Consider the following 26,661-nt stretch of genomic DNA (forward strand, 5'->3'; position numbering starts at 1 on the left):
AAAATCCTGGTTAGGTAGTGTTAGTGAGATAGGTAGAGCTAGGGTTCTTGAGTAAATGCTGTCGGCAAGTACCTTCTTTTCAAAATTATCCACCCTTGAATAAGAAAGCCCAAACAAAATTGAAGAAGGTACCACCAACCGACCGCTCAAGGAACCTAGTGCGAGAATCTCAATACGTAAGTAGGTTTTGAATAAGACAAATATGTTATAAAACAGTTTTTTTACATAGTTTTTTCTTGTTAAGATAAATCCATGACGCTAATTTTGTCTCCTCGAGATAGGATATACATATATGTATATATGAACATTAAACGAAAGATCGTTCAAGATCAAATTTTATATGTATATACGTATATATATATATATACGTCTACAAATTGGTCATTAAGGTAAGCTTCAATTATAACAATTTCAATTGAAAATAGATAATAAAAAGCAATTATTTTTTGTGCATTTAGGCCGTTAAAAAATTCTCTTTTGACGGCCTCAAATTTTTAAAAGGAAACAGAGAACAGGACATTAATGGGCGGGAAAGTCCCAAAAACCCTTAAATCATCGCGGCAATCAACTGCCACACAAAGGAAAACCAAGCAATCAAACAATCATATATGTACATATATATATACAACTATAAAAGTGTTTTTTTTTTTTACTTTTTTTAAATTCAAAATCGAAACAAACTTTAATTTTTTAATTTGTTCAGTTTTAATTTTTTTTATTATTAATCAGTGATTTTTTTTTGTTTAACATTCAAATTAAAATATAAATTTTGATAAAATGAGAAAATGGTGTATATAGCTACCTTAAATATATATATATATATATATATTCAGATATATATACATACATAAGTGTAGATTTACCATAGTGCAAATTATATTTCTTTTGGTGAAGTGGTAATATTTATATATTATATTTAATAAAAATACAAAAAAATAAGGCGTATTAAAGATCGCCACATCGAACCACGATTCATCGAGGGAATGGCCACTACATCGATATTTTGGGGTGAGTGATATTTTTTTTTACTAGTCGTATTGAGACAATTTTAAATATAAATATTGCCCATTACATCCGTAGAATATAATAGTGCTAGTCTATAAATATACCCTACATTTTTTTTACTTAAGCTTTCAAATTTTACTAAAATTTTTTCACTTCCAAATTGTAATTAGTATATAAAGTTAATTTAAATGTGTTTATAAACATGGAATTGGTAATAAAATTTGTCATATACTATATATAAAATATGAGTCTCTAGATATTTAATTAGAAAGGGGGAGATGGGGTGATGAGGAAACCGAGGTAGAAGGGCGAAGGAAGAGAAACGTTGTTTTAAAGGTAGGGTGGGTGAAGATTATCTCGCGCATCATTACCATCTAGATGTAGAGCCTGGCATATTTTTTTTGATAACGAGGTCAAAGAATCCACTCTTGAGCTAGCGAGGGATATTTTGTGTGCCAGCAATGACCTCAATAGAGAACAAAACTCGTTACAAAGATGACAATCGTTTGTACTTTGTATGCGTCTAAAAAATTTCAGATCATCTGCAAACAGGAGATGCATTGAGTTTTGAAGTACATTAGGTAAGTCATTAATGAAAACGAGGAATAAGATCGGACCTAAATTGCTTATCTGGGGAACTCCTGATGAAACAGTTATAGGATTCGATAGATTTGAGTCAATATGTACACACTGACAACGATTAGTTAAATATGTTTTTAACCAGTTAAGCTTAAGCACATTAGAATGAAACACGATTTTTTTTATGCACCCTGTCAATTGTTGAGAAGAGATGATTCAAGCGAAGAAAACTCTTTGCGGAGATCATTTACACTAAAAACAAGATCATTAAAATTATTGAGAAATTGAGAAAGGTTTATATCAGAACATGAATTAATTGCACTTCCAAAATAATCTTTTACAAGAAATTGTCTCGAATTCGTTAACACTTAATTCAATACAAACTTTGTGGAAAAATCGACCGCAAACATATTCACATTTTATGAATTTAATATCTGGATCGTTTTATTGGTTGATCGCATTTGGCTCAAACTTTAGACATTTTAGCAAAACACTAGTGACCGGTAGAAAGATTAGTCAATGACTACCTTTATGTATATTCAATTTCGGTAAGGTTTTGGTGTCCCTTTTAGCTTTTGAAACACTGCTAAGACATGCACTGCACATATATGTACATCCACCTCATTTTAGATCAGAAATTGAATCTCATTTAAAACACAAAAATTATTGAATTATCCAGTATTTGAAAACGCTCATAAACAACGATTAAATCATTACTGGACATATTCAGTGAACTCAAATACTTTATAAGTGGCAGAAAACAAGACTCGATATTTATTTGGATATTTTTTTGAAATTTGTTTCTTAACGTCGAAAAACGCTGAATATTTGGAAAAAATTTAACAGAATTTTCGAAAATGTTTGTTCGTATACAGTCGAAGAGAAGTGTATGTATATAAAAATATATAATTTTATCAAATTGAATGAAAAGAAATAGAAATGCATATATTTTGTTTACTTTTTTATTTTAAAAAATAATTAATGTTTATAAAAATATTTTGGCAAAAAATGTGATAATTTCTTCTTTTTTTTTAAATAATATTAAACATTTTTCTTTTCTTATTTTATCATCATAAAGGAAACAATAGTCAAATTAAAAAAAATAAACATTTTACAGGGAAAAGGGAAACAGGTGTGTATCAAATTGCATTATAAAAATCATTTCAATAAGACGCGCATACATGAAAGTTCAATTGTATAATTTTTAAAGCTTAATTTTAAAATAGAATCGTCACTAAAAAAAATATATATTTTGCTTATATTATAATTTTTAACTCTGTTTTTGTTTTTGTCGTTTTCGAACAGCGCTTTAAACAATAAACTCGATGTTTTTTTTTGTATTTTATTTTTGTTGTATTTTTGCTTGGGTACATATTAAGTTTTAATTTAAGGAATTTTCTTGCATCTTATTGTTATCTTCGTATTATCTTTTTTACTTAAGGAGTTTGCATGATCAATTTATTGATCCTAATAAATGTTTTTTTGGACAAGACGTTTTGAAATAGTTCTCCATTTTGCATATTTCTTGTACTCTTTTTGATTGATTTTTATTATTGTTGTTATTAAATATTTAAATATGCATGTACGTTGGTATTTAATACATTAAACAGCAGGTGGTGGTTGTGGTTGGAAAATACTTTGATGCGGCGTACTATTTACAACTTCATTGAAAACGAGTTCCTTCCATTTTTCAACTGGGAGTTCCATTACTTCAAAGCTCTGATCGTACAAAGCTGATGTCTGTTCATCTGATGGATCTGAATATTTTTCCATATATCTTTAAAAATAAACATAATTTTTAATATTTTAAGTCTATATTTAAGGTGTCATATTTAAAAAACAAAATACTTACTCATGAGCTAAGGCTTGTTCTGCAGTTATCCTCTTCTCTGAATCTAGCTCCAACATTTTTTCAAGCAAATCAATTGCTAATGGATTTGCACCTCTAAACACATCCTTAAAGCTTCTCCTTCGCATTGGAGGCAATGATTTGATATAGTTGCGTGCCTGGAATCGAAATAAAGTTAGAAATGCAAAACTTCACAAGGCCTTGTAAAACTCGTAAAAATATTGAAATAACAAAATGTAACTCAAATTCAACTTAAAACAAAGTATTTTGTAACATTTGGATGGGATTAATAGTATTATTTTATAAAAGGGTTAAATCTTCTAATTGTGGAACTTAATAGAAGAAAATATTGTTTAAAGTCACTTTTAATTTTTGTAACTTTAAATTTTGTAATTGCAGGGTTCACAGTTGCAAAACTACTTGCAAATGTTTACCAAAATATCTCCTTCTTATTTTAGCAGACTCCTGAGCTTAAATAATTACAGAACTGGCTAAAATCTTCAAAGTAACTACAATTGAAGGTTCATTTTTTAAGTGGGCGTAAATGCTTTAGACTTAGGCAACCTCAGGATAAAGGGACCAGGGGATGCGGAGATCATTATGAAACAAATAAAGTGACAGTTGGCTTGAAAGTCAAAACATTAAGACCAAAATCTTCCCTACTCTCTTAGATAAAGGGTATTCCAATAGGATGTTTCATTTTGAATAGACGACATAAGAGACTTGAAATTAAGGGAAGTTTTTAGTTGCTGATTGGCCAGCTGGGGGCAGGGGGGAGAGGTGTCTCTACTAAGGCACCATCCAGAAGAATTAGCGGAGGCCCTAGACTGATATAAAGCAGACATCACCGCCATCCAGCATATACGATGGGAAGGGTCAGGCAAAAAGAGGATGAAAAACTGCGACATTTACTATGGTGACTGCTACCGCGAAAACAAACAGCGCTTATTTGGATGCGGCTTTGTCATTAGAGCTAGACTCAGGCAAGAAGTCTTGAGCTATAAGTGCATCAACAAACGCCTCATGACCATCCGCATCAAGGCTAAGCTCGACAACATTAGCCTTTTCTGTTGTTCTTCGAGCTCTTAGACAAAACATATGAGCAGTGTCGTAGCTACGATATTAAAATTGCCCTGGGCGATTTTAATGCCAAGCTAGGAAGGGAAGACGTCTTTGTTGGAATAATCGGGAAAAACAGCCTTCACGACAACACATCCGACAACGGATTTAGGCTCATAAATTTTGCTGCGGGCGAAACGTCATTCACAAAGGAACTTGGAGATCTATAGATCAATCTACCGTCAACCATATTGACCATATTGCGATCGACGCCAGACACGCTTCCAGCATCATGGATGTCCGAAATTTCCGAGGAGCTAACATCGACCCGGACCACAAAATCGTTGTAGCCAAGGTAACACTTCGAGTTTCCAGACCCTAGGCAAAACAGGGAGATGCTGGGAGAAGAAACAACGTCGAACGGCTACAATCGCCGGAGATCGCCAAATCCTTTTCCGACCGAGTTACAAGTAACCTCTCTCGAAGTTCTCTGCCGCCAACACAATGTATCGAAAACCAGTGGCAACATTGCCAAAATGCAATCAGAGAAACCGCCTCTGATGTGCTGAAGGTTTCAAGAAACCACAAACAAGGAACCCCTGGTTTGATGAGGAATGTCGGCAGACAATTGCAGCTAAACAACAGGCAAGCAAAGCGGCGCTGCATAAAAGGACGAGAGCTGCTCATGAGCTCTATGAGCAGAAGAGGCGCGAGGAACGCCGACTTCTCAGAAGGAAAAAGAGAGAGCATGAGAAGCGTGCGGTCGAAGATCTTGAGAGGTTTAAAAGAAGGAATGAAGTTCAATAGTTTTATGAACAGGTGAAACGAAATTCACAGGTACATAAACCTAGAACCGAAGGTGGAAACCACTTCTGCAGACTGTATAACGGCGACGACGAACCGAATTTCGCTGTCAGGCAGGATGATCCATTCAACATAGACGACGGAAGCCAACAATCCCGTGCTCCCGACTTAGACGAAGTAAAGATTGCCATATTTAGGCTGAAGTCTAATAAAGCCACTGGAGCGGATGGCTTGAATGCCGAGCTCTTTAAAGCAGCTGGAGATAAGTTGGTTAGGAGCATGCACCAACTTATCTGTTAGATATGGTCGGAAGAAAGTATGCCTAATTGATAGAACCTCAGTATTGTTTGACGATGTTGAAAAAAGGAGAACCTCTAAACTGCACAACGACCGGGTAGGTCCTTCTTAGTGTGGCTTTAGACCAGGAAAGTCCACAGTCGATCAAATATTCACATTACGGCAGATCCTGGAAAAAACCCAAGAACACCAAATCGACACCCACCATCTCTTCATGGATTTCAAGGCCGCTTATGAAAGAATCTACAAGGACGAGCTGTACAGAGCCATGTCTAGTTTTATCATTCTTGCCAAACTCGTCTGTTTGTGCAGGATGACCATGAAAAAATTACGCTGCTCCTTAGAGGTTGGAAACAACTTAATAGAACCATTTAATGTCAAAAAAGGCTTTGAACAATGTGGTGCGCTGTCATGTGATTTCAATAACATCGTCCTTTAGAGAATAGTGTAAAGCTCCCACGTCTTCTAAAAGTATTTCCAATTACTGGCATATGCTGTTGACATTGACATAATCGGAAAAGCTCAGCGTGACGTCAATGGGGTGTTTGTGTGTATTGAGGCAAAGGCAGCAAAAAATAAGCTTAGCGGGTAATAAGGGCAAAAAAAGTACAAGAGACAGACGTAACTTTGAGGCAGCTAGGCTTCTCTATGAACACAGAAAACAACATCAGCGTTGAGATCAAACGAAGAATTACTCTTGCTAACCGCGTGAGCTAAGGTCTCGTATGCAGAAGATGAGTGATGATAGAAAGATGAAAACAACTCAGACTGTTGGGTAAGGCAAAGGACATGGAAACCAATGCCTGGCCAAGGAAGTCTTCGAATCCACGCGTACAGGACAGCGAAGTAGTGAAAGGCAGCGAATTAGGTGGCGCACAAGTGAAAAGTGATCGCCCGTCTTAGAGTGCGCAACTGAAGACATCTAGCTAGGGATCGAGCTATATGGAGAAGTTTGTTGGATGAGGTCCTAGTTCACACAGAACTGTAGCGCCACCTTAAGAAAGTAAGTAAGTATAAAAGTTGAAGGATTCTTCTAACAACCACCTAACTACCCTTGAAAGCTTTGTGACCTTTGGTGTAGTCTTTGTTACCAGTTTGCGATTGGAATGTGTTCAGAATAATGAATCTCTTAAACAATCCACCATGAGGAGACTTAAAACTGGGTAGCTATATTTGAATTCTGGAGATTCAAGTTAACTCAGTTAGTAAGTTAGGTGGTGCAGCAGTCCGTCTAGAACTAGGGCCTCTTAAGTGAATAAAATTTCCAGGGATGGAACGTACTTTCAGTTTTTCACCGAATTTGAACGGCTTATTTGAGAAAGCACTCTTCATGACAAAAATTACTGTTGGAGGATTTATCAATTCATCGTAAGAGGCAGTACACGTGAAACAAATCTTTCCATGCCACAAAACCTCGGGCTTGACAGTCCTACGCACTAAAAATCAGGCCACGGGTACTGTCTCAGAAGAACCTCAATGTATAATATCTCCTTTGCCGTTGAGGTGAACATAATGAACAGATAAACTTTAAACAAGATTTTACTGTGAAACTCGAAACCTTCATATTTTCAGTGTAAAACTTCCCAACAAAAACTTTAGTAAATTTATTTTCTTCTCAATTAAATAAGACTTTTCGAGCATTCACAAACATTAATCTTAACATTTAATAAAACACAAATTACAACATGCAGTAAACAGAGAGAGAGAGGGAGGAAAAAGGAAATTATTTTGTGTTATCAAAAAAGAAAAATAGTTTTTTGTTTAATAAAAGCGCAGCGCGAAATTTACCTACCTCTTCGCTTGTTATTTTACTCATTAGCTCTGGCTCAGGAGTACCACATAAGATAAGAATTCTTGTTAAGTGATCAAGATCTGGTAGTAGTAGTTGGGAAGGATGTCAAATTTTGTTTTAAACAAAAACCCATTAAAGGTTTACCGCATTTTGTTTGCAGGTTTTTCAATTGTATTTTAAATGTTATTTTTGTTTTTTTAAAAGTTAAGGTATTTTTCAATAGATATTCATTGTTTGATTACGAAATTTTGAATAAGATTTAAAAAGATTATTAAAAAAATGAAAGCACACAAATAATATTTGTTAGTGGTATTATTTATAAATATCATGAAAGAATTAAATAAAGAACAAAAATCTTGCAACATTCAGTTTCTATGCTCAAATCATAATACTTCGGTCATAAATTTAATATTATAATTATATAGATAAAAAATAATAGAAATTATTATTTAAGAAACAGAAGAACAAAAATTACAAACTTACACTGTCTGATGATATTTTGGTCATGAAATCATCAGGGGGTGTTCCCAATATTTCCATTATTAAGTTCAACTGGTGTATGTCTATTTTTATTATGTCGATGAACCAAGGTTAAGAGAAGTAATATTTTTGTTTTTTCTTGACTAAGGTTTTAAATAACATGCGTAGATATTTTTGTTTTATTTTTAAGATAATTTGGTGTTTGGTTATGATACAATAATAAAGTATATTAACAAATATAAATGGAAAATAGGACATGCACAGTGCAGGAAGGGAAGTTTATATGGATTGCTTTATATCAAAGCTATTCCTAAGTTTGTTTGTTTTTTTATTTTCGTTTATCTAACTGAAATTAAATAAATAGTAGGTGTTAAGAGAGTTACCAAATTTGCTTTATTTGTTGTGAGTTAGTTAGTTTGTTTATGACGAATGACTACACCATTTTAGTGTGATGGCTAGGACAAAACCACTGGTTTCTTTATAAAAATAAAACTACTGTTAGAACCTACTTAACCTATTGATCTCTACAAATAGTAATTGAGGTTGGTGAAATAAATCCAAGTGAAATAAGGCTTAATTTAAAGAATTGGCCCTATTTCACTTTTGTAAAGTGTTATAAGCCTAATTTCCAAATGTTGGTCTTATCACAATTAAACAAAGTTAAATAAACCCACATTGGTTTTATTTCACTTTTAAAAAACTTTTCATGTGATCAACCTAACACCTACCCCTAACCTTATAGTGTGCCCAAGGCCGAGTTTGGCCTTATTTCCTTTTGTCGAAGTGCGATATGAGGAACTGCTGAAAATTGGACTAATTTCACTTTTTTTAAAGTGCAATAAGGTCAATTTTTTAAAGTTGGTCTTATTTCACTTGGCCCTATTTCACGGCACCAGTAATTTGCATTTTTAATAAATATCAATTTATTTAAATGATATCAGCAAACAATTTTCGGTAAACCACTTCCATGGAAACTCTCGGTACCTTTCATTCAATATTGGCTCTGAGCCGACTTACTGTCATAGACGAATGGGTTATCGAAGGGCCCTGAAAAAAGGTCGAGAGGTATTAAATTATGGCCGGTCAAAAGGACTATTTATTGAATAACCACACTTTATCAAATTGAGTTTTCTAATGAGTCGTGTTAAAACTAATGCCTGGCTTGTGGCACCGGCTTGTTGAAGGCACATTTATAATCACCTAATTTTTGCAATTACCTAAAAATGAACGTTGTTTTATGTTTTTTTTAGCTTATTGTTCACTGAAACGTTAAATAAATATTTATCAAAATGGCTGAAGAAATTAATAAAAGCACCTCACTCACAATGATTTAGTGTTAGGTGTTGTTTCTTGAAATGTTTGGTCACATGAATGGTATTCTGTTTCCAAACAAAATATATATACTGTTGCAACAGGCTGGGACTTTTTCAAATAATTCCTAAATATTATTAATATTGTTTAAACTGGATGTTTTGAAATTGGCATTCTGCATTCACAGTCAACATTAAAAGCTGTCAGGTTAGGTTAAAGTGGCTGTTAACGGTAAAACCAATACACTTAGATCAATAGTTAATCCGTTGTTATACCACAAGCATATTAAGATCTGCCTTACTCGTTTAACCAGTTAGAGCTTAGCTATGAAGAGTTTGAGACAAAAGATATCGGGATTTCTTAGATCCCTAGGATCATTGGAGTAACAGTCTCTAAGGTGGATTCTTCGTCTTTGTAAGACCACATGACATGAACATAGAAAGTGAGACACTGCGTCTTCTTCTTTTTCGTCCATGCAGCTTCTGCAAAAATCATTTGCAGGAGCTCCAAGTCAAAAAACATGCTGTAGTGCCATATAAGGACACCTATAATTGAGCAAATGTGCAATCTACCAACCGAAATGCGTCGCTTAGATTTTTTATCATCAAGCATTGGCTAAATTAGTTAAGTTGACTAACAAGTGGTTTTACTACACTATGGTTTCGTTTTTGGTTTGTTTTCCTTATGGAGGCTTGGGGTGTGTTGGACTTGTTGTCAGGGGTGGAATAGGCTAAGGTGATAGTTGACCATCATTTTTTGATAGTCAAATTGACTATCATTTTTATTCCGTCTGTGTAAGATGATTCAACTCAATTCAATTCTATTGAACAATTCCATATTCAAATTTTCAAAATTCGTTGTTGCCTTGGGAAATTTTAAATTGATTCTTGTAAAATATCTAAAAATCGGGTGATTTTTTTGAGGTTAGGATTTTCATGCATTAGTATTTGACAGATCACGCGGGATTTCAGACATGGTGTCAAAGAGAAAGATGCTCAGTATGCTTTGACATTTCATCATGAATAGACTTACTAACGAGCAACGCTTGCAAATCATTGAATTTCATTACCAAAATCAGTGTTCGGTTCGAAATTTGTTTTATCGACAAATTTTGTTCAGCGATGAGGCTCATTTCTGGTTGAATGGCTACGTAAATAAGCAAAATTGCCGCATTTGGAGTGAAGAGCAACCAGAAGCCGTTCAAGAACTGTCCATGCATCCCGAAAAATGCACTGTTTGGTGTGGTTTGTACGCTGGTGGAATCATTGGACCGTATTTTTTCAAAGATGCTGTTGGACGCAACGTTACGGTGAATGGCGATCGCTATCGTTCAATGCTAACAAACTTTTTGTTGCCAAAAATGGAAGAACTGAACTTGGTTGACATGTGGTTTCAACAAGATGGCGCTACATGCCACACAGCTCGCAATTCTATGGCCATTTTGAGGGAAAACTTCGGAGAACAATTCATCTCAAGGAATGGACCGGTAAGTTGGCCACCAAGATCGTGCGATTTGACGCCTTTAGACTATTTTTTGTGGGGCTACGTCAAGTTTAAAGTCTACACAAATAAGCCAGCAATTATTCCAGCTTTGAAAGACAACATTTCCGAAGAAGTTCGGGCTATTCCGGCCGAAATGCTCGAAAAAGCTACCCAAAATTGGACTTTCCGAATGGACCATCTAAGACGCAGCCGCGGTCAACATTTAAATGAAATTATCTTCAAAAAGTAAATGTCATGGACCAATCTAACGTTTCAAATAAAGAATCGATGAGATTTTGCAAATTGTTTGCGTTTTTTTTTAAAAAAAGTTCTCAAGCTCTTAAAAAATCACCGTTTAAAAGTATCGTATGCCGTAAACTTTGTCAGCCACATGAATGTGTTTTTTTTTAGCGAAACAAAGTGAACTAAGAACAATTTGCAATCGTACTATACACCCCAGGACTTTATGATAAAAAGTGTCTTTTAATTTTATTGAATTTAAAATAAAGTAAACAAAATTAATTAACATAATGTAATGCACAAAATTATATTTTTAAAAGTGTCTGCAGCACTCAATTTTTTTATCTTGAAATTTTCTTTGTAAAGCTGTTAAAAATTCTTGTTTTTAATGCTAGGGGTAGAATCAATTAAGTGATTCCATTGAACAATTTCTAATGGGAATTGTCAAAAATAATTGTTGATATTGTATTTTCATTTGGTTAAAATACCATCAAAGGGAAACATACACCTTCCTTATTCTTTTCGCCGACGGGTTATCCATTTTGCGGTTTCAAATGTATATGGCTGGCATTCGACACTTGTCAAACTAAGCTGTTAAACCAATTTTTTGTTTTTCAGTTGTTTACGAAAATGAATAGCTAAACTATTACACACAACGCAAACAAATTGTTAAAACCTACTACAAAAATGGTGTTTTGGCCACTGCCACATATCGTGCTTTAAAAGGAGATTATGGTTTACATAATCGTCCAACATCGTAAGCAATTGGCAAAATTGTGAAGAAATTTGAAGAGTCTGCATTAGTTACAGATATTGTAAGGCCTATGCATTATCGTTTCACTCATACCACTGAATATATCGCTGCAGAAAGTGAAAGTATTGCCAATGACCCAAATGAGTCAATTCGTCGTCGTTCTAAGGAATTAGGACTGTCTTACGGCACATTATGGGTGTATTTTAGGGCTCTTGATTTTACCCGAGTAATACTAATTTCATCAAAAATCCGGGTACCCTGGTACCTGGGTAATGCGGGTATTCCAAAATGCAATGAAATGTGATTTTTATATCCATAATCATCATGTTGTACTTAAATTTTATTGAAAGTATACTGATGTGAATAAGTTTTGACTAATTTCCTTCACATTTCTCTTAGATCTACATCTTAACATTCTTTTCCCAAAAAAAAATATCCAGAATCCAAATGATTTTTCAATAATAATTAATCCCTGCGCAGCAATAAATCAATATTTTGAGACAAAATAGATTAGACGCGAATATAAAACACATTATAAAATGTATTGTTGCGTAATGCATTAACGTACGAGTAACATAACAACAACAACACACACCATAGGCTAAGCGATCACGATGAGCACCTACTAATGAGTAATGAGTAATCAAGATCATTATTATGATATAATAGGGTACTGTTACTGTTTTAAGTAGTACTCGTACCTTTAGTTTGAGATCAATAAAGTTTATTAAAATGATTGCAGTTAACTGTTAGTTTCTAGACTTGACTACAAGATTAAGGGCAATGCTATTGGTACTGTGGTAGTTTAGTTTCTGAGTATCATCTGAAGTGAACTTATCAAGTGACAAGTGCTAAAATGAGTGGAAAAAGAAAAAGCTGGGTTTGGCGGTTCTACAAATTAAGTGAGAATAAAAAAGAAGTTATCTGTAATATTTGTGGCACTGCAATTTCTTACAACAACTCCCCTTCATCAATGAACAAACACCTAAGATATTTTCATAAACATGATCCAGAAAGGTTTTACTTGAATTTCATTAGAGAAATTGATTTTTGAAATAAAAAATAGTAATCAATTCGGTAAAATTTCTAGAAAAACCATTTTTGACATTTTTTTATATATACATATATATATATATTTTTTTTTTAATATTGATTAAGAATTAAATTTTTAACTTTTCACTTGGCCTTTTAAGAATAACCAACAAATTCTAGTTACAAAGTTTGCAGAAAAGATCTTGAGTCCATATTCATTTTTGGCCATTTTAATTGTGTTTTTAAGATAGTCAAGAATAATTGGTTTAAGACCTTGATAACTTTTTGTAAATTTCAAAAAAAAACCTTAAAAGCCAAAAAATATAAACGCAGTTTAGTCAATACTACTCTTATAATTCCAAATTTATTAATCTAATTAAAATCGTTAGAGCCGTTTCCCAGGAAATCCAGATAAAAAACCGTTACTTAAAAGGTACCAGTTCGAGCGAGACTAAGGCTAATACAAAATAAAAAAAACTCGATATGGGATTTTCTTTAAACCCTTTATATGAAGTTTTAATAAAATTGCCCCTATCGGCTGAACGGAGGGGAATAGACCCCCTTCAATTCTATTTTTTTCTTGTCTTAACCCAACCGACACGATCTATCTTTTTGTCACACCTAATACAAAATTTTTAAAATGATGGCATTGTTTTAAGAGATATATTTTGTTTGATTGCACTTATTTTAGTCCCGATCCCGAAAATGCGGGTTCTACGCCTTTTTCATCGAACAATTCCACAGTTATTAATAGTAGGAGAAGCAGGAGTGCAGATCCTCCAAGAAAAAAAAAACGCCGAAATGACGAAACATACAACGCTAAGCGACAAGAACAAATTTCGCAGGCAACCGCCTTCATGATATCTGCAAATGGGCTGCCGATTTCATTCGTGGAAAGTGATGGATTTAAACATTTTATGTCTGTTGTTGAACCCAACTATGAAATTTCAGCAGCTTAAACTATTTTATCTTGAGCACTTAAAAACTAACATTCGTCAAGTTATGAGTGAGATACAGACTAATATGTGCCAAAAAGTGGTAGAAAATTGGCCCAAAAGTATCGATGTTTCCAACAATTTGTTTAGTGGTCATTTTAATAATGTAGTATTTCACACATAATGTCAACGTTCAAACTTTTCAACAAAAAAGAAATATCATGAACAAAAAATATTGTATGTTTGTTTTATTTAAGTTTAATTTTGAAACCGCCAAATGGATAACCTTGTATAAATAAGCTTCACAAAAATGTTTGAATTCATACAAAAAACTACAACCTCATAAGTTTCTCCTAGCAAATTTCAACTTGCATAGACCGAACTGTGATTGTCATTTATTGGAAATAATCTTATCTTTGTTAGTTCCACCTTAGGATCAAAAAAATTGGAAGGTTTAATTTGCCATATAATTCAAGGCACATGAATAATAAAATAAATTATGTTATTTATTACGAATCTTTAAAAAAAATGATAAAATTATGTGAACGGTTTAACAATAAAAAAAACTATCTGATTTAAATATAAATTAAAACTAAATCACTTTATAGTGGTGTGAGGCTTTTTGTTTCCTTTTTATTACTATTATTATTTTTGATAAATTAGTTCTGTCAAATTATGGGACTAGCCTCTTTCTTTGTGTGTTAAAATTAACATAATTAAACATAAACACAAACAAGCGAATATAATTATCAAGCGATAAGTCACATAAACAGCTAAAATACCTCTTATCATGTTTGAACTTCATGAGGTGTTTATAATTCTAATTATTACTTGATGTGCTGATGATGAACGACGACGACGACTCATCATCATCATTTAACATCTGCTCCAAAAGCATGAGGGGAACGATATTATAATAAGCAAGCAAATAAAAAAACAAATATAAACACTTGAAAAGCTTCAAAGCGGGGCATGGTTAGAAAATGCTTTGTATTAATATTATAATTAAAAATATTAGTTCTTTTTAAGTTAGGGTGGGATGAAGTATTAATATAATTAGTGCGAAGTGCATGCTTAAAATAAAATATAAATAATGATAGATAAAACGTATATAAGCAATTATTTTTTTCATTTTTAAAAAGGATACGATCTGTTCCGGGGAATAGGGTTCGACCCGTCAGCAACTCGGCCATGATGCAACCAACAGACCAAATATCAACTGTTTGATTATAGTGCATCCAATTGAGCATAATTTCTGGGGCTCGATACCATCTACGTATAAACAAAATATATTTTAAAAAAAGAAATAAGTTACAAAGAAGAGAGGAATTTACCTTGTAGCTACATAACCGGTCATTTCATTTTCTGTTGGTCGTGCAAGACCAAAATCTAAAATTCTAAGTTCACAATCTTCATTAACACCAAGATTAGAAGGTTTAAGATCCTGAAACAAATTTTGTATAAACATAACATCAAGGTTGTACTACACTGTAAAATGTTTGGTATACAAACTTACCCTATGAATAATTCCGGCACTGTGAATATATTTAAGTCCACGTAAGATTTGGTAGACTAAAAATTTAACATGATCATCAGAGAGTTTTTGTGTACGTATAATATTGTTAAGATCTGCATCCATCAAATGTGTTACCAGGTAGACTTGTTGAAAGCTATCCAAGGAATTGTCACCAGGATGGAAAACATCAAGTAGACCGATGACATTTTCATGGTCCATGTGTTTCAGGAGTCTCAATTCGCGATACGTACGTTTTGCATGTACGGCTGACTGAAACGGTCTGGCTAGCTTTTTGATTGCAACTTTCATGTTACTGTCTTTGACGATTGCTTTGCTGCAAATAAAATGAATACAAAATTAAATAGCCCGTTTATTAATGTATGATATAAACTACTCAAAACAAAATAGGGCCCACCCAAGATTTATTTATATATATACATATTTATATATTCAAACTGTGAACAACAATTTTACCTTTACCTACAAGTGAATAGGTAAAAAAGCCGGTCGTTAGAAAAAACAATCGATTCCAGCGTTGTTGCTTAATATTCTTTATTTAATTGTTGTTCTTTATTTCTTCGTAAATGAAGGTGATCACAATGTCCGGTTCTAGATACTGAAAACACAATTAGAGCGGTTAACATGCTGGAGCAATTAGTGTTTTAAAGGGCTGTTGCAAATCGAATCGGTGAGTCGCGGCGAGCTATCCGAAATGTTTGGGAACGCTTCGATGAAACCGGGAGTGTTGCAAAGAGAAAAGGCCATGAAGAATTGGAGACACAACTCAGCAAGTAGACCGGGACATTCGATTAACTGCTGGTCGGAAGCGCAGGAATCAACGGTGGCGTCTACAGTTGCAGTCAGGTTGAACTACTTAGTGAACACTTTATAGGGCTTCTACGACTTATTCGGAGCCCAGGCTTATAACGAGCAGTTTATCCGGCTTCCCATCCTTGGAGTTATACTAAGGATCTGGCCCTCCAGGTTGGGGGTTGTGCCGTCGGGTCGACTTCCTGACCACGTAAAAAATACCTTAGTTACGAAGCACCAACAAGCCTCGGATGCGGAAGGATTCACTGTTGACAACCCACGCAAACGAAATAAGCACAACGAACTTCGGATCTGTACGTGGAATGTAAGGTCCCTTAACAGACGTGCAGCCAAACAAATAGTGGAACCCCTAAACTGCTGCAAGGCAGATATTACCGCCATCTAAGAAGTGCGATGGGATGGACCAGGCAAACGCAAACTAAAAGACTGCTATATATACTAGGGCGACTGCTACCGAGAACAAAGACAGCGTCGATTTAATGTTGGAACTAGACTCAGGCAAAAAGTCTTGAGTTGTAAGCGAGCGCATCACGCAATCATGCCCTATCAGAGGAGAAGGATGAAGACACCAAAGACATATTCTTGGAGCTCTTGGACAAGACTTATGAGCAGTGCCTTGGCTATGACATTAAAATTATCTTAGTAGATTTTAACGCCAAGGTAGGAAGAGAAGACATCTTTAGTGGCACAATCGAGAGATACAGCCTGCACGACACCACCTCCGACCACGGATTCAGTCTGATCGATTTCGCTACGTGGCGGGACGTTCTGGTAGCTAGTACGCAGTTCACACGTCTCAATATCCACAAGGGGACATGGAAATCTCCTGATCAATCAACCTTCAACCAGATTGACCACATTGCGATCGACGCACGACACTTCTCCAGTATACAGGATATCCGAACTGTCCGAGGGGCCAAAATTGGCTCGGACCACTAACTCGATGTAGCCAAGGTACGGCTACGGATATCCCGGTCCAAGCCAAAGGATGGAAGTACTGTGAGAAGTTTCGACGTTAGACGGCTACAATTGCAAAACACTGCCATGTCCTTTTCCGATCGAGTCTCTAAAAACCTCTTAAGGAGTCCTATGCTGCCTGCATTAAACATCGAAAACCAGTGACATCATTGCCTTGCAAGGTTTCACACGGCCACAACAGCGAAACCCCTGGTCTGACGACGAATGCCGGCAAGCACACGCTGTGATACAAGAGGCATACAAAATGGCGTTGCACAGAAGTACCAGAGCTGTTCGCGAGCTCAGGGGAACATCTTAGTAGAACCGCAGTCTATGTTGAGAATATGGAAACACCACTTCTCCAAATTATATAACGGCGATAACGAACCGAATTCCACTGTAAAGGAGATAGTACCACTCAACCTAGGGACGCAGATCAACAATTCCGCCTACCAGACCTCGACGAAGTGAACACAGCTATATCTAAACTTAAGTCAAACAAAGCTGCTGGAGCTGACGGCATCGCTGCCGAACTATTTAAAGCAGCAGGCGATGACTTGGGAGGGAGCATGCACCAACTCATCTGCAATATATGGTCGGAAGAAAGCAGGCCCGATGAGGTTAATCTCAGCATAGTATGCCCGATACATAAGAAACGAGATCCTCTAAATTGCGCCAACTACAGAGGCATCAGTCTGCCGTATGCCGTATTATGTGAACGTCTGAAGCCGTTCGTCAACAAACTGATAGGTCCTTATCAGTGTGGCTTTAGATAAGGAAAGTCCACTATCGACCAAATATTCACACTACGGCAGATCTTGGAAAAACCCAGGAACTTCAAATCGATACCCACCATGTCTTTATCGATTTTAAAGCCGAGTATGACAGCATCCATAGGGAAGAGCTCTACAGAGCAATGTCTAGTTTTGCCATCCCTGTCAAACTTATCCGTTGGCAGAATGACGATGGAGAATTCACACTGCTCTATCAAGGTCGGAAAAGATCTCACCGATGCATTTGATGTCAAAGAAGGTTTTAGACAAGGCGGTGCACTGTCATGCGACTTCTTCAATATCGTTCTGGAAAGAATTTTGCAAAACTCTACCGTCAACACTAGAGGCAGAATCTTCCAAAGGTCTATCCAATTACTCGGATACGCAGATGATATTAACGTAATTGGAAGATAAAAGCGTGATGTCAGTGGATCGTTTTTAAACATTGCGACAGAAGTGAAGAAGATGGGTTTAGTGGTCAATGAGGGAAGACCAAGTATATGCTGTCATCAAAAAACGACACTGAACAACGACGTCTTGGACAAAACGTCACCATGGATGTCTATCAAGGCACCGCTATAAACACAGGCAACGACACCAGCGATGAAATCAAACGAAGAATAACTCTTGCAAATCGCTGCTTCTTTAGACTTAGAAGGCAATTGAGAAGTAAAGTCCTTTCTCGAGCATGTAAAATCACCATATCACCGTATCTATTTGACCTTATTTTTTAAATAAGGTCTCATTAAAAGTAGCTTAATAGTTATATTCAATTGCAACTATAGTTATTTATTATCATGATGTTAAAACGTTGGTAAAAAAATAGCAAGTTGGTTTCACGTCTTAAGCTTATTGGTTTTCATATGCTAAAGAATAAACCTTCTTATTTAGTTCTAATTTGAATTATTAAAAATGAAATGTCAATACAATTTTAAATTATTCACAGTCACAAAGTACCAAGTTAATTGGAATGTTCCAAAATTAAATCTAATGTGTTGAAATTCTTTGGCGTTTATCATAAAATATTATTCATTAGTAATTTCATATGTACCCGTATTTAAAACGGGTTTTAAAAGGTTGGCTAGTTAATAAGTATCTAATTTTTTAAATAAATAAACAAATCAATGAAAGCTATAAATATAACCTCAGAGCTACATAAATTATGTTGTCTCTTCAACTGCAAAAATAATTTCAATAGTGAGGAGAATTGTTGAGGGTTCATTTACATTGCGTCATAAGAATGTATGAATAAATAATTCAATTATACGAAAATTTTCTGTATTCGATGCTTCGTGCGTATAATTTTTATTTATTTAAGACATTTTTCAATTGAAACCGGTGTTTCCTAAACATTTTCTAAGGGAAAATTTTAGTATTTAAGAAATTTTTGGTCGCACGTGCAGGTAGCACTTAGGGTTTCCAGAACTAAGAGAACACAGGGAGATGATGGGAAAATATGCAACGTCTAAGGGCTACGCAAGGGATCGAGAGATTTTTAAAAAATCAGTGGAAACATTGCCAAAATGCAACCAGCTCTGATATCCTGAGTTTCCACCAAGTTGAAACCGGGTTTGATGAAGAATGTCGACAGGCAAATACATCCAAACAACAAGCACGCAAAGCGGAGCTGCACAGAAAGTCGAGAGCTGCTTGCGAGCTCTATGAGCAGAAAAGGAGAGAGGAACACTGACTTCTCAAAAGCAACGTAGATGGTGAGATGTTTAGAAGTAGAAATTAAGTTCGAAAGTTTTATGAGCAGGTGAAACGAAATTCACAAGTGCATAAACCTAGAACCGAAGGCTGCAAAGACGAAAGTGGAAACATCATAGGCGAACCCGTATCAGCTGAGGATATGGAAGAAACACTTCTAGAGACTGTATAACAGCAACGACGAACCGAATCCCGCTCTCAAGAAGAATGATTCATTCAATATAGACGACCATGAACCAACTAAGTCTATTATTACAACCATAAGAGAGTAAAGTGTCACCTACTTAGTAAACAGAGACATTTTTTACAAGTGCAGGTGTCTTGCTTTCAATCCCTGCTGTGCCACATTAATTTAAAAGAAAAATTAATTTTCGCGGGTACTGCCTCTTGAGAGGAATTGACAAATCCTTCAAGAGTAATTCTTGTCATGGAAAAGTGCTTTCTCAAATTTGCCGTTGGGATTCGGCCTAAAATTGTAGGTCCCTTCCATTCGAGCTAACTTCTCTACAGTTGATCAAATTTTTACTCTAACTAATGTCGCTAAACGTTTTTTGGGTAAGAAAACTAATCTATATCCTCTTTTTGTAGATTTTAAAGCTGCCTTTGATACTATAAACAGAACACTATTACTTTTCCAACTAGCACGTGTTGGATCATCAATAAAATTTTTAAGAATATATGAGAAACTTCTTTCGAATACAACAGCGGTAGTTTCTAATGGTAGAACCTCTTTGCAGCAATTTAAGACAGAAGTGGGTGTCCCGCAAGGTTGCATCTTTAGTCCTTTGCTGTTCTCACTTTTTATAAACGACATTGGAGACAGTGTTCCAGGGTGTGTATATTATGGTGATTTGCTTATTGAGGTGCTTTAAAATGCAGATGACCTTAAATAAAATTAACAAACTCTTGGGTTTTTCAAATAAATACTTCAAAGTCGAAGATTATGGTTTTTAGATCTCATAATTATAATGGCAGAAATGACCGTTCTTGGAACCTGAAGTGTAAAAGAATAGAGGTATGTAGTTACAAAATTTAAACATTTACATTTTTACAATAACACAAAATTTAAACATCGGACCTCATATAAAAGATAAAACATAATTTGCGAAATTAGCCATTTACATTTGAACAAGTTTTTTTAATAACAAATGTATCGAACCGATGGTAAAATTCAAAGTATTTGATGCAACAATTAAAAGTTCACTCTGTTATGCTAATTAAGTGTTTGGTTACGAAGTATGTGAAGATATTGAAGTTATCCAGAGATATTTTTTAAACGTGTATTTAAGGTATCTTTAAACACACCTAACTATGCAATATCTGTCCAATCTGGACTTTTATGCAAATGCGGACTATATTGTCAAAGTTTTAAAGAGATGTGATAATAATCTCCAAACAAAAGTACTCATGATTAAACTTCAGCGTTGTTACACGCCGGCCGGCCGTTCAAAGATTGCCAAGAATTGGCTGCTAAATACGCTAAATACGACATTGAATTTAGCCTTGAATAACTTTGGTTAATGGAATTCTATGACTGCATCTCAACAACAAATATTTTAAATTTCTCTGAACCGTGCTAGAGTCCATATCAAGAACGATATACAGCAAACTGAATCATTGTTTGGTGGAATATAATTATTTTCGAAAAGAATTCACAGCTAACAAGATGAGTTTAATATTTAGAATCCGAACTGAAATGTTCGAGCTAAATTACAAACCTCATAGGGTTAATATAAATCATAATTGTAATCTTTGCTACCTTAATCAAATCGAAAACCTTTATCAATTCCTAGCAAGATGTCCAATACTCCAAGAAATTCGACGTTTATACTTCAGGAAAAGCTTTCTTTCTACAGAAGAGATTTACTCAATTCTAAATGGTGAGTGTGGTTCAAAATTTCTTATCCGGTTTGTTACTGAAGCTATCGCTTACAGAAATACGTATGTAAATCTCCTTTAGAATCAATGTATTATTTTCTTTAAGCTAAACTTAAAGCCCATCTTTCAGTTAATATTGAATCCCTTAGCCTACCATTACTCTTTAATCGATTAATTCATCCAAGTTTTAAATTTAAATACACTAGTTTAAATTTTTTCCTTTTTTTAAAAAATGTAACTTTTGCAATATATTTATATTAGTTTCTATTAGTTTTAATTATATTTGATTAAAATAAAGTCTTAAACTCTTATGATATTTTGTTAAAATATGGCAAAATTATATTGAATATTAAAATATTCGTACACTTTTTCATTTTCAATTTTCTTGCTGTGTTTAAAATTTATAAATATAAATTTTAATGTAATTATTGTAGATATAAGCGGCAAACGTATTTTAAGCCATGCTTGTAAATCTTTTATATCATATATAGACGACGAAAGCCAATAAGCCTCTCTTCTCGACTTAAAAGAAGTAGAGATATCTAAATTGAGGTCTAAAAAGTCGCTGGAGCAAATGTCTTGAATCTAGTCCTTCCTCTAACGCTAACGAACTTGACAACAAAGTCAATGACCTTACCTCAGCTATGACCAGATCGCTAGAAATTGCTTGTCCACTTATAAACATAAGAGGAAAGAGGAAACCACAATGGTGGGCCTCAGAGCTTGACTCGCTCAGGAAGAAATGCAGGAAACTTTTCAACCGGGCTAAAGCTGCAAGACTAGCCTCTCATTGGGACTCTTACAAAGAATCCCTAAGAATCTACAAGAAGGCACTAAGGAAATTCAAGCGATCTTCTTGGCGATCTTTCTGTGGCATGATAGAAGAAACTTCTGAAGCCTCTAGGTTACGAAAAATTCTTTCAACTAATCCAGCTATGCCAAGCTGCTTGAAAAATACAGACGGCTCCTGGACAAATTCAAGTAATGAATCGCTGAACTTACTATTGGACACTAACTTTCCTGGTAGTTCTCTTACCGAAACGTGCAACAGTTTTATACGTTCAAGTTCAAATACAACATATCCACAAGGTCTAATCACAAAGGATAAGCTACAATGGGCTCTCAACAGCTTCAAACCATTTAAAGCTGCAGGACCAGATGGTATAACACGAGTCGAATTACAAAAGGCTTCTGATATAATTGCAACAATCCTTGAGGCAATTTTTACCAGCTGTCTTTACCTGGTCCATGTTCCCTCGGCATGGAGAGAAGTTAAAGTTGTTTTTATACCTAAAGCAGGTAAATGCTCCCAAGTCAATCCTAAAGATCTACGACCTATAAGTCTATCATCATTCTTTCTTAAGACCCTGGAAAGATTGATTGATATCCATTTAAGGGCACGTATCGATACAAGACTTCTGTCTTCGTCTCAACATGCCTACTGTAAAGGTAAATCGGTGAAAACAGCGTTACACACTTTAGTACGCACCATCGAATATTCCCTCTATCATAAAGAGTTTACTATGGTTGCTTTCCTTGACATCGAAGGTGCCTTTAACAGTGTGGACACATCTGCAATCACTTCTGCACTGACATCTCTAAATGTAGAGAGTTCGCTTCGGGAGTTAATTCATTTAATGCTTACTAGAAGAATAATTAATTCAAAACTGGGCAACTCTTCTAGCAGACGATTCGTTAGTAGAGGGACACCGCAAGGTGGTGTTCTATTCCCTCTCCTCTGGAACCTAGTGGTGAATGAAATCCTAACTAGTCTGGATGCGGAGGGTTTCAGAGTGATAGCCTATGCGGACGACGTTGCTATAGCAGTTTCAGGAAAGCATCTTAATATCCTAAAAGAACTCTTACAAAATGCCTTGGACAGACTAATACTCTGGGCTGATCGGTGTGGACTGGATGTTAACCCACACAAAACCGATCTGGTCTTATTTTCGAGGAGATACAAAATTCCATTTGTCAACCCTCCTTACATTAAGGGTATGTCTCCCGCAGAAGCGAACTCAGAACTCATGTAAATGAATTTGAATGTATTAGTGAAATATCGTTACTCTCTTCATTATCAAATTCAAAATTTGAATTTCCAAATACTCTATATTTGCCTCTTGATCTTTTTTGTCTCTCAGAGCGAGGGATATATTTCCGCACAAGCAGCCAATCAAAGAAATAAGAAATAGAACAACGTTGCATGATAAACCGGTTTTTTTTGGTATGTCTAGTTAGGTAGATTTGTTGTTGTCTTTTGCATATGGTTCGAATTTTATAAAGCAAGTGGGTATTTTGCTATCGAAGGAGATGTTTTTTTCTTGAATTTCTTTTTTTGGTCGACATTTTCATTTGTCAAATTGAAAATTTTGACATTTCTCGAGGTTTCAAGGTCCCTAGAGTCAAAATAAAAGGTTTTTAGAAACATGGTTGTGCGTGCGTGTGTACGTACGTTCGTACGTCCGAACTTTCGCGACGTTTTTTTCGTCGTCCATAGCTCAAGAACCAGAAGAGATATCGACTTCAAATAAATTTTGTTATACCGATAATAAGGCAGAAAGCTGCAGAAAGGGCTCTCAAGAAAATTGCGTAGGTGTTTTTTTTACCATAGCAGTTTAAAAAAAAGGTGAAAATTTTGGATAACCCTAAATATCTTACGAACCAAGAACGCTAGAGACTTGAATTAAATTTTATATAATATATTGTAACGTGATAGCAACCAAGTTTTTTTTTTTTGAAAAAAATTCATTTAACGGTTTTTTTATAAATCAAAAAACTGAAAAAAAATGTTTCACCTACCAAATTTTACGACTAAAATATGATTTCATCTCCAAAACAATTTTGTGCAACGAAAAATAATGTTTTTCAAATCTGATAAAATTTTGAGAAAAATCGAATTGACAGTTTTTTTATAAAAAATAAAAACCTAAACAAAAATTAATAAAAGTTGGTAAAAATTGACTTTCGACTCAAATATCTTTTCAAAGCTTTGATATATTGGCTTTAATTTACTTTTATCTTTCAAAAAATATTGTTGTCAACATTTAATAAAATTTTGAGAAAAATCGAATTGACAGTTTGTTTACAAAAAATTAAAAACCGAAAAAAATTAACAAAAATTGGTAAAAATTGAATATCGATTCAAATATCTTTTCAAAAAGTTGAAATTTAGGCATCAAACTTTTTTTATCTTATAAGAAATATTGTTATCAACAATGTTGAGAAAATTGAATTGACAGTTTTTTTTTATACAAAATAAAAATCTAAAAAACTTTACTCAAAGTTGGTAAAAATTGAATATCGATTCAAAACTCTTTTCATTTCATTTTTATATAAAAATCCAACAGTCCGTTTTTTCATAAAAAATAAAATCTACAAAAAATAGTACGCAAATTTGGTCAAAATTGATACGAGTACATATAGACAAACTTTTAAGCAAGACAAATTGACAGACGGGATGGGAAGTTATCAGTTTTGTAGATTTTATTTTTATGAAAAAACGGACTGATGGATTTTTATATAAAAATCACTAAATATCGAAAACAATATTTTCTGTGAAATAAAAAAAGGTTTGAAGCCAATATTTTTAATTTTTGAAAAGCTATTTGAGTCGAAAGTAAATGTTTACCAAGTTTTAGTATTGTTTTTTTTTTTTTTTTTTAGTTTTATTTTTTGTAAAAAAAAACTGTCAATGAGATTTTCTTCACATTTCTATCAAATGTTGAAAACAATATTTCATATAAGATAAAATTAGTTTGAATCCAATATTTCAAATTTTTGAAAAGATATTTGAGGTGAAAATCAATTTTTACCAACTTTTGTTAAATTTTTTTTAGGTTTTTAATTTTTTGTACAAAAACTGTCAATTTCATTTTGTTCAAAATTTGACTGAATGTTCAAAATAATATTTCTTATAAGATAAAATTAGTTTGAAGCCTAAATTTCAACTTTTTGAAAAGATATTTGAATCGATATTCAATTTTTACCAACTTTGAGTAAAGTTTTTTTAGATTTTTATTTTGTACACAAAAACTGTCAATTCGATTTTTCTCAAAATTTTATCAAATTTCAAAAACATTATTTTTCGTTGCACAAAATTGTTTTGGAGATGAAATCATATTTTAGTCGTAAAATTTGGTAGGTGACACATTTTTTTTTCAGTTTTTTGATTTATAAAAAAACCGTTAAATGGATTTTTTTCAAAAAATATACTTGGTTGCTATCACGTTACAATATATTATATAAAATTTAATTCAAGTCTCTAGCGTTTTTGGTTCGTAAGATATTTAGGTTAGCCCTTTCTGCATCTTTCTGCCTTATTATCTGTATAGCAAAATTTATTTGAAGTCGATATCTCTTCTGGTTCTTGAGCTATGGACGACGAAAAAACGTAGCGAACGTACGGACGTACGGACGTACGGACGTACAAACGTACGTACACACGCACGCACAGACATCTTTCTAAAAATCTTTTATTTCGACTCTAGGGACCTTGAAACGTCGAAAAATGTCAAAATTTTCAATTTGACAAATCGGACCCATTATAATAACTTCGTATGGGAAGTTAAAAAAATGCAATACCCAGGAGTGATAGTACACAAAAAAAATCAAGAAAACAAAATATATGACAGCGAATTCACGATACCTACAATATCTCTTTACCCTTCTTTATACCTACACTACAATGTGCAACCACAAAACTTGCCGAAAGTTGAACCAAAAATCAAATTCTGCGTATACGATTGACTACGTAACACCCAAATCACGAGTCCATGACCTTACATCATACCACATACTAGAAAAAAAAATATTTCTAAGAAAAGTCTTTTTTTTGTTGTATTTTCTGTTATTGTATACCGCAAGCAAAACAAAGAATACAAAAACTAAATGAGCCATGAGACCAACAACAAAAAAAAAATCTGAGAGAGGATGGGCGGGCGAAATTCTTTCGCAAAGAATTCTCTTCTTGAGCGCTGAGATGCAGTGGCATTCTTGGGAACTGAAAACTTCATTGTGTGCGTTTACAAAGAAATTTGTTGTTAAAAAATGCAAAATAGACCTCTTTTATAAAAATTAAATTAAATAAACAGTAGACGCAAGAACTTTTTACTTTTTTAAATAGAATAAACAAAATGCCAAAAAAAAATAAAAAAAATAGTTTGCAATTATATAAACTCCCAATCCCTCACAATTGCACCACAAATGTTGTTATATTGAAATGCATTTTTAATTATGTTCCGACAAATATTTTTTTTTTTCAAAATCGATAGTAAGAGTAATATATATGGTCCTTTTTTTTAAAAAAAAAATTAAAACTAAAAAAATAAAAATCAGCTCGCCCCATGAATTCGCAAAAAATATTGGAAAAAAAAGAATG

The 26,661-nt window shown here is 34.2% G+C and overlaps 1 protein-coding gene across 2 annotated transcripts in view; it reads right to left on the minus strand.

Moving 5' to 3' along the window:
• Nucleotides 1-2,528: 2,528 nt before the first annotated feature.
• The window catches only part of LOC129938465 (mitogen-activated protein kinase p38b-like), a 41,528-nt gene continuing 17,395 nt past the window's right edge, over nt 2,529-26,661 (minus strand). Inside the window, exons 2-7 of one of the 2 annotated variants that reach the window (XM_056046053.1) lie at nt 15,136-15,469; nt 14,954-15,063; nt 14,767-14,891; nt 7,386-7,465; nt 3,437-3,591; nt 2,529-3,361 (exon numbers count right to left, since the gene is read on the minus strand). In XM_056046053.1, coding sequence (XP_055902028.1) covers nt 3,187-3,361; nt 3,437-3,591; nt 7,386-7,465; nt 14,767-14,891; nt 14,954-15,063; nt 15,136-15,469 — 979 coding nt within the window. In that variant the 3' untranslated portion in view covers nt 2,529-3,186. Of the gene's footprint in view, nt 3,362-3,436; nt 3,592-7,385; nt 7,466-7,868; nt 7,949-14,766; nt 14,892-14,953; nt 15,064-15,135; nt 15,470-26,661 lie in introns of both variants that reach the window. The other variant, XM_056046052.1, reaches the window with a different exon arrangement.

This window comes from Eupeodes corollae, chromosome 1 (genome assembly GCF_945859685.1).
Source record: "Eupeodes corollae chromosome 1, idEupCoro1.1, whole genome shotgun sequence".
Classification (NCBI taxonomy): domain Eukaryota; kingdom Metazoa; phylum Arthropoda; class Insecta; order Diptera; family Syrphidae; genus Eupeodes; species Eupeodes corollae.